Genomic DNA, 13,310 nt, shown 5'->3' with positions numbered 1-13,310 from the left:
GAGCGTTGTTGAATGAGGGGGAGCGACCTGTCGAGTAAGCCGATGCATACAAGCAAGGACTGTGCGAATTGAAAGTGCCTAAGCCAAGCAGGATATGCAGACATGCAGGCTGCCAGGCCAGGATGCAGCCATGCTGTTGGGCTTGCTTCATTCGATTGTTGCTGTAAGTATTGATAAAATAAAATACCAATGCACATAAATTCAAGATTTATTTTCAACCTTTTTTTCTTTTTGTTGCTGTTGCCGCCGCCAACATGTCCTTGCTGGCTGCCGCAAAGTATGCCACCCAAAGTCAGCAGCAAAGGCAATTGAATGCAAGCTTAAGTTGACACACACACACACACATATGTATCTCTATGCATGATAAGTAATGTGTATTTATTCAAGGCAAATGCGCTGGCAATATTCATAATTCGCTTTTACCTTTGCATAAAACAGACATACAGTCACATACTTGTTATTACTTAAATATTTATCAGCTCAAGCAATATATGTAAATTAGCTTGCCTTTTATACTTGCAATGGAATATGTCAAGCAACTTAGATACTAGAACTTGCAAGTCTATTTCGCAAGCTTTGAATTAGGCTTTCAGTTTATTTTAGCAGGCCAATCGATAGCAGAATGTTAAAACTCATTTAAACATTCACATTTTTACATTGAACTTGAAGCCAGTTAATCTGCAATTTGCAGCCAACTTTGTAACCACTTAAACTAACTTTAACTTTAAGCAAAATATGAAAAAATGTTTTCATATTTTATATAAATATTTTGATTACAGCTGCGAATTTCAAAGCTATTAGCCTAACATCAAACTGTCACTGCTTGGTTCCCCACACACGCACACAGCCATGAAACGTTTGTGTTGGTATCACTAACCGAAAGTTTAAATAAATGACTAAGAACAAAACTTTGATAATCTGTTTGGAAAAATCCAAATATGAAATGCGGACAACAGTTGAGTTTGACGGCGACGGTTAAGCCGCAAACTTTCGTCAATTTAAATGGAAAAATCAGCGCCAACTTTATGCTGTTGCTCCTATATTTTTTGCTCGGGGTTTTTGGCCCCACAATGCTAAAATAAAAACAAGCAAGAAAATATTAATTTAACTTTGTGCGTTCAAGGTGCAATGACATTCGCACTAACAGTCGACAACAAAATCACATCTACATGCCCCCAGTAGACCGCTACGTTTAGGCCTTGTCAGAATTTGGCCACAATCAGCACGTGGACCAGCCCCAGCCCTCTGAGCAGTAAACATTTGTTTTTGTTGTCCTGCTTTTTCTTTTTTTTGTTTGGCTGCGGCTGGCGTCTAATGTTTGTTGTCTATTTCAGCATGGCCCACGTTCAAAGTTGCGTTGATGCTGCTGGCGTCATTATCGTAAATTTTTATGCTAAATACATTTTGGTGTATGGGCCCCAAAACACAAACCGACAACAAGCAACAACAAAAAAATGACACCATTTGAAGCAGCTGCTGCCACGTGGCTAAAAGACTGGTCAAACTTCAAACATGCTCAAATCCGGCTACAGTAGGCCAAAACGGCATAATCAAGGACCCGCCCAGCGCTTCAACGCCTGCCTGCAAATGCAAATGAACTCTAAATCGGAAGGTCAAATGTTGACGCCTTATGGCGCCGCCGGCCAGCACGTTGATAAATTGAACAATTTCGCACAGATTTTAGTTTAATTCTTCAACACTTGGGGGGCCGCATGCTTGGGGCAAAATAAACGCTTGTTGCTGCTAAGGAACTCAATTATGATCGGCGGCACCAAACGCAGCCCATTGCCCAACTTGCAAAGCGATATATGCATATAGTTGTGTATCTGTCTGCATTGCAGCTTGGCGGGCGTTAGCAGCTGCACAGCTTCGCGCTTCTGCTGTCTGTAGTCCTCTTTGTGCACCAAACGCTTCGTTTGCCGCTGCGCATGCGCCTCAGCTGAGCTAATATACGCCTGGCCATCCACCCAATCGTATTTCTCACGCTGCAGATGCCGATAGCGCTGAGCGCAGAGCGCATGCTCGCGCTCCAGTGTGCGCTGAAACGAGTCCAGCTGATTAAAGCGCTGCTGCATATGCGCAGCCGCCATTAGATCGCGGCAGAGTCCAGCACGCAGATGCTTCATCATGGCATCGGTAGCATCGCAGCTTACGCGCAGCTGCTGCAGTTGACTGCGCAGCTTGTTGTTGTCACGCTGCAGCTGCAGAATCTCTGGATGCTCATTATATTTATTCAGCTCCAGCTCCATGTCCACACAAGCATCTGCATCGGGACACTCGAGTGTGTCCAAAGCCAACAGCGCATCAATTTCAGCAACGCGTGTGCGCTGCTCTGCCAGCTCATTGAGCAAGTCTTCCAGCACTGGAAAATCATCAGCGGTCGCTGGCTCTGGCTGCTGCTCTTCCTCCTCCTCCTCCTCTTCAGTTGCGCTGCAGTTGCAATCTATAATTTTAATAGGCCTTGGCGGCAGTAACACCAAACGCTTTGCTGGCGTCTCAATTTTAGTCTCAATCTCTTCCAGTACAGGTTCGCATATGGGCAAACCTTGGGCTCTGCAGCTCTTAAGCGCAGTCATTGACTTTGTTAGCTCATCCATTGAATTTAACTTTAAAAAAATAAAACAAACAAAATGTTGTGTATTATTAACAAAGCTTTGCTTTAGTATGGCCAGCTCAGTTATTTTATCTAAATTCAATTTAAAGCACATGCGCTTATCTTTTGTTTTTTCGTAGCTAAGCCAAATGTTAATTAATAAAAATGACTAAGCAGTTGAAGAGCGTTCAATTGAATTGCGTTAAGTGACAGCTGAATGAATGAAGAAAAATCTAATTAAAACCTTTGGCAGTCCGCCATACATTCACTGTGAAAATCACAATTGTCAGCGTCAAATTCACGCTCACCCGCACACACACACTCACACATACACTTTGCACTAACACAAACAAACACAATTTACCAACTAGAGGCAATAATACGCAAACAAAAAGCAACAGCAACAACAACATCAATAACACACACACAGGTGAAACAGACGTTAGTTGTCGAACGGCAGAAAAACTGGCTAAACGGAAAAGTTTCAAAGGCCACGCACACACACACACATACACACATGAATACACACAGACACAGGCGGCACACCACTCGACTCTCTGCCATCTCAGTAGCAAATGAAACGCGCTGTTGCACACAAAAATAACAAGCTGCATTGGTCAATTCATCGAATGTCGGTCACGGCTGCCTCCTGGGCAATCGCCTCCTATTCCTATTCCTACTGCGCTGTGTTGGTGTGTGTGTGTGTGTGTGTGAGATACTGAAGCTTAGTTTAATTTTTATGATTTGATGTTTTACATATTGGCAATTTATTTGTAGCTTCAAATTTGATAACTTTGGGTGTGCCAAAAAATAAAATTGTTTGTGAATTAAAATATTTTTGAAAGACTAAACCAATTTATTTATTTATTTAATGACAAGTATGAAAATATATTTAACATTGAATTAAAATAAATATTGCAAAATAAAGATTTATTTTTAAAAATTGGTATAAGCTTTAGTGTTTAGTTTATACTGTTTCATTTATAATCTATGATTTAGAATAATTTATAATATGCAGCACATGCTTATAGATGACACATGCCTAGTATTTCTCGTAATATAGTGAATGTGGATATTTAAACACGTCTATCAGCGCTGCATATAATAAATCTTCGTCACGGATCAAAATTGACATTTTACAGCCAAACCAGCGAAGGACAAAGTAACTTGCAGCAGCTGTTGTTGCTGCTATATAGTTGTTATTGTTGTTGTTGTCACATAGGCAACTGGCAACCGCGTTTTGGCCAACTGCTTTTGTTGTTAGTTGTAGTTGTAGTTGTAGTTGTTGTCGTTGCTATTGTTTTTGTTGTTGCTGTCTCTGTCACTGATATTGTTGTCAACAATGATGGCCCAAAGCATCAGCCACATGCGTTGCGACAACAACTCATCCATCGTTCGACACCCTCACAACTCGCAGCTCGCAGCTCTCACATTCTGTGCGCTGTCAATCCCAGAGCACAGGACATAGGACACTAGCGGGCTGTTCGCCATCTTTTATTGGCGAAACTCCACGCACACACACACACACACACACACACAGCCCAAGCCATCATTGAAAAAAATTTAATATCTGACAGCATGTGTGCTCGTTTCGTTATATGTATGTGTGCACGGCACTAATAGAGTTATCCTGCTGTCGGTGACGATGGGAACGCATCACATTATCCTCTGTTCTGGCAACAGCAGCAGCAGCAGCACAAAATAATTGGAGAGCTATAGAACACTTCAGGCCACCGCGCATCGCCAGCCCATGCACCTAAAGCTATGCGGAACGCATTTTGGGGTAATTCGTCAGCCAGTCAAACGCCACATGGCAACATTGCCACACGCCACACGGTGAACATTTAAGGACCCTAATGCTAAAATGCATTTAAACGCAAACGAGTAAACGACAAAGATCATAAGCTACACAGACAGCAACTAAACGAATATTTTGTTGCCTTAAAGCAGAATAGAACGTTTGAATGTCAAAGTGGCTTGAAATGTTTGACAGATTTTAGTTTATTTACTCTAAATAAATTATTTCATGCTCAAGTAATATATGCACTAAAAATTAAACTAAATTATGTAAGTAATTGCGGACTTCATTGGAATTAATAAAGATTAGCAGCACATTTATTTATGGCACCCACTGTCTATAGTCAGCGCTGCTCTAGAGAGTGAGCGTCACACTCAAAGCAACGCACTTAGATCAGAGTTCAAAGCATTAACTTTCTCTCGCTCTCAACTCTGCCACGCTGCTTTGCTTGTTGTCATTAGCGTAGCCAACGGACACTAATCGGGAGAGAGTAATTTTTTTAGAGAGTAAGCTGTCTAAGCAGTCGCGGCAGCGCGGCTTGTAGACAGATTCACTCAAATCCCAACGCTCTCCGTCTTCCTTGGTTTTGGAGCAGGCTATGTGTATCGGCAGTGTCCTAATGGCGTTGGACTAAGCTGAGAGTGTTGGCTTTGAGTGACACTCTCTCCAAGCAGCGCTGCCGCGACAGCCGTCGTTATGCTTAGAGCGTTGGGTCTTGTATTGTATCATGGAGTAGCCAACGAACATCAATCAGCAGAGATTTAACATATAGAGAGTAAGAAACCCAACGCTGTAAGCTGTCGCGGCAGAGAGTTTCACTCTTAGCCCAACGCTGTCAGCCTTGCTATTCATTAGAGCAGACTATGTGTGTGATCGGCAGTGTCCTAATTGCATTAGGCTAAGTCTGCTCTAATGCCAAGCGCAGTTGAGAGAGTTGGCGCTGAGTGAGACTCTCTTCAAGCAGCGCTGTCGCGACAGCCGTCGTTATGCTTAGAGCATTGCGTCTTGTACTCTCTATATGCTTAATCTCTCCTGATTGATGCCCGATCATACGCAAGTAGTCTACTCTAATGCTAGGCAACAACAAACAAAGCAGCGAGGCAGAGTTGAGAGCAAGAGAAGGCTGCTATTAACAGCCGTCGTTATGCTTAGAGCATTGGGTTTCGTACGCTCTATATATTTAATCTCTCCTGATTGATGCCCGACAGTTGTCGTTAGGCTTAGAGCGTTAGACTGAATGCGTGGCTGAGTCGCTGGAACGCTCCCTCTCTGAAGTTTGTGCATTGAAGCAGCGCTCACTCTAGTTAAAACATTTTAGTTTTAGTTTGTGCTGATCAGTTAAAGTGAGCAGATGTCTGCGTACAGTGGGTGCCAAAAATAATAATGTTGCTAATCGTTATTAATTCCAATGATGTCGTGTTCATAGGGAATACAACTGCTTACATATTTACAAAAGAAATAAGCTAAATAAACTTAATGCAGTGAGCAATTTAAAGCCAGGAATACATATAGACTTTGGTGTAGATATGGGACAACGTAATGCAAACATCAATGGAAATGCAAATTATAAAATTAATCTATTCATTGCAGTGAATAAGCTTTGCCGTAGTAAGATATATGTAAGATATATATGCGAAAGGTAAATTCCAAAATAACGTAATAAAAAAGAAGAGGAAATCAATGGGTGAGCTTGCATGACTAGCTTATGAAAACTATTTTTAGCACATGTATAAGAGTGTATCGTACTATCTGTGTTGACTGTTATGTCGCTGGCTAAATATTCGGACAACATTAAATTTAAATTCAAAATCATATTTATTTATATTCAAACTACGTAGAATTTTCTAACTAAGCCTTACCCGAACATATTTGCTAAGCTCCATTTCATAATTTGGCTTTACAGTTAGTACAAATTAAAACCAAACTACTTAGCAGTAAATTTTAATTTGTTGTAAATTTTACTTGTATATTTTACTTGCTTAAACTATAACCACGTAGCCATTCCCCATAAATTCTAAAATACATATTTGTAAATTCTTAGCTCATGCTTATTGTAACATTAAATTTCAAACTCAAAATTTTATTTTGATTTACTTTACAAAATGCGTAAGCAATTAGTTGTTCTGCTTTTGTGCCTAACGCTGACAAGTGTGGTATGTTTTATTAATCAGCCTAAATGTAATAAATGCAATTACTATTTACTTTCTAATTTGCAGTTTGATCATGCTCTTGCTGAGGTAAGTGCTCAGGGCTTTCTAGATGAGCATAATAGACTGCGAGCTTTGCATGATTGTCCCAATTTGGAATTGGATGACACATTGTCTAAAGGATGTGATGAATATGCCAAGGTAAATACTTTACTTATTGCTTAGCACTTTTACTATATAATTGTTTGCATTTAATATAGACATTGGCTGCAAAAAATGAATTGGTGCATGCAGAAGGACCATTTGGGGAAAACTTATGCTCGAAGACGGGCTCGGCCTTGGAGTGTGTGCAGTTGTGGTATGATGAAATAAAGGACTATGATTATGTAAAAGCTGAATTTTCTTTGGCTGCTGGGCACTTTACACAACTTGTTTGGAAAGCTTCAAAAAAACTTGGCGTTGGCTGGGCACTGACAGCGTAATGCAGATTTCAATGTTCAATATATATATTAAACATTTTGTTTTTAGAGATAATAAGCAAACCTATGTTGTTGCAAGATATACACCACCAGGCAATACTGCTGGCGAATTCAAGGAAAACGTTCCGGAACCCAAAAATAAAAAAAAGAGAAAAGGAAATGGGTAAGCGAGCTTAGCTTATCAATGTGCAGCCAATTTAATGCAAATAATTTTTAGCACAAATTTAAGACCAACATATAAATATGTTTTATTATCTGTGATATTTGTGATGGGCAATCTTTAACTAATGTGACAAATCCATTCATTTAAACATATAAAAATTTGAAATACAAATTTAAAACTTTATAGGAAACAGCGTTATTTTTGTTTCAACGAAATAAAAGGGAAGCATAGAGAATTTTCTAATTAGTCTTAAGCTGCGCTAAGTCGACTCAAGTAATATACTCACCAAGCATCATTTCATAAATTGACTCCAAAGCTAGTACAACCCAAAAGCAAAGCTACTTAGCAGTAAATTATCATTAATGTCAGCACTCAAATACAAAACTCGATAGTAAAATCACAGCTGGGAGTTAATGTGTTGCTGCTACTTTCATTTTGTTTTTCTTACTTTCTTTTTTAGTATAAGTTTTAGCTGTGTGAAATGGCAGTAGAAGATATCATATGTGTGTGGGGTGTCTATCTAAATGCGCTGCTAATGATGATAGCCGGCAAATGGCAAACAGCGAGCAGCAAACGGGACATAGCACACACTCTAAACATTGCGGCAAGTGTTTGACTTGGAGTGTGTATGTGTGTTGGGTAAAAAGGGCAAAAAAATTGTATTAGAAATTCAAATAAGCTTGACATACAAACGCCCGTTGGGGGTAACGTAGCGCTGCTGACGCCTTGGCGCTCTTTTCGGTTAATTTGAAAACGTGCGATAAGAAAATTCAATTTTTTCTTCTGCCAACCAGCCTGTCAAAGTATTGTATTATAATTATGTGTGTGTGTGTGTGTGTGTATGCTTGTTTATGTATATGTGTGCGTATAGTTTTTCTAACGCTTTTCTTTTGCTGACTTTTTTTTTTGGCAATCAGCAGCATCAGACAAACAAATTCCCCGTTGACAAAACCCAACCCCCCAACTCCAGCCCTTGGGCGAAATCCTGGTTCTCAATGAGCTGCTCTCCCAAGTGCTAGAAGTATTTACTGCTGGGAAGCAACGCCAAACAGAAGTCACAAGTAAAATAAATATAAAAAGCGAACGTTGACTAAAGTGCTAGTGCCTGAAGCGGGGCGTTGGGTGGGTGGAGACAAGGGGCAGATTTTGCAGATTTGAAGCTCACAAAAGCTGCAGCTGCTGCCAGCAGCGCATTAAATCCTTAAGCACACATTATTATTCAATCAGATATGAAGCTTTATTTGTTTGACTTTTTTTTCTTGTGTTCATTTTTGCATTTTTTATTTATTTTTCTTTTAACTTTCAAAAGCGTGCTGCATGTTACATACATGTTTAACTAGAGCTAAATGACATTCAAATTGAATTCATTCTATTCCATTTCAATTGTAAAAAGCTTTGAAAAATGCACGTGGTTTGTTGACGATTTATAGATGGAATGGTATTTCCCTATTATAAATATGTGTTCCAATAATTTGACAATAATCTTACCTTTCAAAAATACATCTCCAAATATTTTTATATGCAAGAGCATTATAATGATTTATAGTCTTAATAACATTCTGTTCATTCATTCTTTATTTTCATTTGTTTGCTATGTGTTGTCTTCAATTAAATTGAACTTAATTGTGTTTAAGCATTTATTATTACTTTTATTCAGAAAGATATTATCAATTTATTATATATTTTCATAATCTATAAAAAAAACCGAACCCATTACCAAACCAAACCCATTATATTTACACCGCTAAATTTATCACGAAATGCTATTGCATATTTGCATTGATTTTAATTTAAATCCAAATTTATTTGCTCACACTGAGCTGTGTACTCCATTCAATATTTCACGCTTGTAGTTTGCAATACGTTTATTTGGCTAACCTAATAACTGAACGTGAGATTGCAAAAGTAAACTCATTATATTTTTGTGCTGACCAAGTGCCCTTAGATGGCTTTGAGAATAGAGAGAAAACGCATATTTTTTACTGTCCAAGGCGGTTGAGTGCACTGACGTGTAATAACTTCATTACCATCATCAGTAAAATATGGCAAGCCAGAAATGAATAGCAAACCACACACACACACACACACAGACATATTTGATATTTGTATGAGTGTGTGTCTAGCTGGAGAAAGTTAAGAGCAGCCAGCAGTGTCGTCATCAAACCATGCTCATCGTCACATTATACTTGGCAGGGGCGTTGAAGCTTCATTGAGGGCATTTCGTCAACTATTTATAACTTCAATTTGGTTGTAAAATTTATGTGCATCGTAAACGCGCAGAAAATCGTACCGAAACACTGTCAAAATGTTGTGAAATCAAATTTGCACACAAAGCGTCCCTAATGACGTGACTGGCAAACGACTAACTGCGCCAGCCGCAGCAGCAACGACAGCCCAGCCACAGTGAACAAAACTGAGCATCAAAATCAAATGAGTTGCGCTTTGAGATATAGTACGCCACGATTCTCACCCCCTGTGGCCTTAAAAACTGTTGAAAATTTCGTTCGCGCACGTTTAATTACAAACATCTCAGCGTACCATAGCAGCTTCAACTCTAAGCTAATTGAGTAATAATTTAAATTAAGTATACGCTAAATAGTTTTTCATTTATCACCAGAAAGCATTTAACAAAAGGCACGCACAATTAGCTGCAAATGTTGCAGCCAAATTAAGAGCTACTTGCTATTTTAAATGCGCTTGACTTGAAACAATTAGTTTATATTAAATAATACTCTGTACTGTACACGAAGTTGAATATGTAAATATAAAGTATACGCAAAAACAATAAAACAAAAGAGTCGACAGTGTCTAAATTTAAAAGCGACGCAAATTTAAATCAAGTGTGCATATAATTTATTAAAATTGTTTTGTTAAAAATTGTATATATGATACCCTAATACATTTTTTGGCAAAAGATGATACAAATAGCAAATATAAATATATTTTGCTAGAAGCTCAGTCCTCATGCTTGGCATTTGCTCTTAAATATATATTTAGCTTACCCTAATTTAATAAACAATTACTATAAAATACATGCATATAATATAATGTCTGCTTGGCTGTACACGGCACTTGCTTAATAGAACACATAAAAAATGAATTTAAATCTAATGGCAGACAGAGACAGACAAGCTGCACTCATGCACATCAGTGGAGAAGAGACTGGGGGACTGGGTCGTATTTCAATATAAATTATTGTCAGTTGTAGTGTATAAAATGTCGCATAAACTTGGCAGCTGGCTGGCATAAAGAACAACAATGCACAACACGTAATTCATCGTTAAAGCAACTGCACATGGCCAGGCCAGGCCAGGGCTGGGCTGGGCTATGCGGCGACCATGCCAGAGGATGGGCTAAGAGGCAAAGAGGGACGCCAGCAGCAACGTGACTGCGTGTAGAACTCGATTGTAGATGGAGATGAATGCACGGGGCGTATGCGCAATGCGATATGCAACAAATTGCTAAACAAATCAAATTTATTGCAAGAGTGCCGCACGCGAACGCACACACACACACACACACACACACACACAGACACACAGCAGTCGCAGCTATAACAACAATAGCAATAACAACAACACTACGCATGTAAAACATCACGCAGATAGCAGAAATTAATATGAGCCGACAGTTTTTTTTTTCGTTTAGCCTACAGCGATGGTTTTGTTCTTGTTGTTTTTGTTGTTGCTGTTATCAGCGCTTGTATAACTTCATTTGGTTTGTTTGTTTGCTTGCCTGCAACTGTAGTGAGCCTGCCCGGCATTTTATTTATTATTATTTTCTTTTTTCGCTTCTTTTTTTTAAACATTATTTACACACACACGCACGCACGCGTGCACACAGCCACAGCAAAGGGAGCGGCAGTGGAAACGGCAGAGGCAGAATTCCTTGCGCGCCAAGCGAAAGTCCGCACAGGGTGCATGGCAACATGGCGCTCGGTCAGAGCGGAAGTCCGAGTTGTTCTGCGTTAAATTTATGCCAGACTGGTGTCAACTACCATCCACCACATTCAAAATGCTACAATGGGTGCAACAATCAACACAAGTGATAAACAAAAAAGCTGCATTACTTTCACTTTTAATAAAACGATCAAAATAAAAAATAAAATTGTCATAAGTGCGCAATTCTATTTAATTTAATATTAAATCAAAAGTAATGCTCTGCATTATTTTTAAACCATCGTATATTGCTGATATTTGCGTATTTATTATTTCAGTGTGACCAGCTCTATGCTAGTTTATTCAATTGACTATCGATAACAGCATTTTAAATTTTGAATTATTAATTAGCCGTTTTTTGCCCACTGTGGCTTGTCAGTTATTATTGCGGCTTTTGTTGCGTCAGTTGTTGATTTTTATTTTTGCAATTAGGAAGTTGTTTTTATTATTATGTTTGCTTTTTTTTGTTGCTGCAGCTTAACAAACTAAACACGCATATATACAACAAGCCGTAAGCCACGCCCCTTTGCCTACTAAAGCACAAGCGCTTGGCCACGCAGACACTTATTCATCAGCCGGAACTTAGCTTGCCGCTCTCATTGTTGTTGTGCTGTTGTTGTTGTTGTTGTTGTTGTTGTCCAGCAGACTTGTTAGTTGTTCGTGGGTGTTTGGCGCTCATGCAAATTGCACAAGTAAAAGTAACAGAAAAAAGAGCAACAATAACAAAAAGTACAACAACAACAAATACAAAAAAGTTGTATAAACAAGCACAAACTCTATATAGAAACTGTATATATATTTCTAGAATTTATATTTAAACGTGTTATATGGCCGGGCCCCCACAGCTGCTGCGTCCCCCTGCTCTTCAACCGGAATCGGAAGTTATAGTTATGCGGCTCGCGCGGGCGCACTTTGAATTATTTTGCCAACAGCAACAGCAAAACAGCAACAAAAGTTTATTTAAAAGTTTTGCGGTTAAGCTTGTTACTTGGCAGCTACTTTTGTTGCGCTCTGGAAAACCTTGTTCGTTTTTCGTTTGCTCGCTCTCCCTTTTTTGTTTTTTATGCAAGTTTATTTAAGCTGCTATTTGGTTAAGCTGCGCCTCGCACTCATAAACAATGCTTCAGCATGGGTGGGGGCGAGCTGGGCAAGGGCAAGGCGAAGGACAAGAGCTATTAAAACTATACTGGGCACTCGGGTTGGGCTATGCCGTAACTGCGAAGAAGTTGGCGAAGCTTAATCAGCAGCAGATTAACTAACTTTATACAGCTGCTTAAATTTCCAGCATTCCAGTAGCTGTCAAAGGCTGCCCACAGGCACCCACAGCGACCAAAGCACACTCCCGCTTGGTTCTTGATGCTGCTGTTGCTGCTGCTGCTGCTGCTGCTGCTGCTGGTATCGTGCTAGTTACTGCTGTTGGCAGCTTGTTCCGGCAGCATTGGCATCATAAAAATTTTCAATTTCATTTGCGTTGCACAAAGACGTGCATTGCGTTGCACGTTGCGTTACACACACTGTGCGTTGTGCTGCGCTGTCCGGCACAGAAGAAGACCGTGCTGAAGAAGAAGCAGCAGAGCGACTGCTGCCAGGACATTGCAGGATGCGGCTGGCATATCACACGCCGAGCACCTTTCAGCGACACGAGAGCCAATAAAAGTGTCACTGTGCTGGGCGGCTGACAAAGCACTGTCTGCTTTGTATTTATGATGAGCAGTCATCCCACCACCCCACCCACTCTTTTTGGCTTGAACTAGCCCCAAGTGCTGGCTTCAAAGCACTAGAAGGCTCTCTCGCTAGCGCACAGCACACAGTTGGATGCCATCATTTTAAAATTGGCACAGACATAGCAGAGCAGGGTTTTCTGAATTGATGGAATTTCAATAAATTCTACTCGGTTTGGATGATGAACGGCAGCAGCTACAACAACAACAAAACCAATGCTGGCTTACTTTTTAATCATGGTGCGGCTTTCCGGGTATTGTGCAAATAAATTATGGCTTTATTTAATTCAGGCTGCTGCCGCTTTTTTCTTGGCAAAAACATTTGCGGTCGCTAGATTACAAAATGTGTATGTGTATAGATATATTTTTAACTTTAGCTAGACGCAAATCTAAAGTAATTCCGGGCTGCAGTCTGCAGTTGCCAAAACAGTTACGAGTTAAAGTTTCTACCCAAAAACTTAGCGACAGGAA

The 13,310-nt window shown here is 39.8% G+C and overlaps 2 protein-coding genes across 4 annotated transcripts; one reads left to right on the top strand and one right to left on the bottom strand.

Moving 5' to 3' along the window:
• Nucleotides 1-1,644: 1,644 nt before the first annotated feature.
• Nucleotides 1,645-2,659, bottom strand: LOC108602460. Its single transcript, XM_017990583.1, has one exon. The coding sequence runs from the start codon at nt 2,595-2,597 to the stop codon at nt 1,686-1,688; it is 912 nt and encodes a 303-aa protein (XP_017846072.1). The 5' UTR covers nt 2,598-2,659; the 3' UTR covers nt 1,645-1,685.
• Nucleotides 2,660-6,436: 3,777 nt separating this feature from the next.
• On the top strand, nt 6,437-11,265 carry LOC108602548 (Golgi-associated plant pathogenesis-related protein 1). 3 transcript variants are annotated; one of them, XM_017990680.1, is made up of 5 exons: nt 6,437-6,544; nt 6,608-6,739; nt 6,799-7,016; nt 7,067-7,180; nt 11,024-11,265. In XM_017990680.1, the coding sequence occupies exons 1-5, from the start codon at nt 6,494-6,496 to the stop codon at nt 11,226-11,228; spliced, it is 720 nt and encodes a 239-aa protein (XP_017846169.1). In that variant the 5' UTR covers nt 6,437-6,493; the 3' UTR covers nt 11,229-11,265. The 3 variants fall into 3 exon arrangements, with proteins under 3 accessions (XP_017846169.1, XP_017846171.1, XP_017846172.1); XM_017990682.1 differs by lacking the exon at nt 11,024-11,265 and adding an exon at nt 7,235-7,327; XM_017990683.1 differs by lacking the exon at nt 11,024-11,265 and having other exon boundaries at nt 6,799-7,014; nt 7,067-7,150.
• Nucleotides 11,266-13,310: the final 2,045 nt, after the last annotated feature.

The sequence above is a fragment of the Drosophila busckii genome, chromosome 3R (assembly GCF_011750605.1).
Source record: "Drosophila busckii strain San Diego stock center, stock number 13000-0081.31 chromosome 3R, ASM1175060v1, whole genome shotgun sequence".
Lineage (NCBI taxonomy): Eukaryota > Metazoa > Arthropoda > Insecta > Diptera > Drosophilidae > Drosophila > Drosophila busckii.
This window is presented reverse-complemented; position numbering and strand designations above follow the sequence as displayed.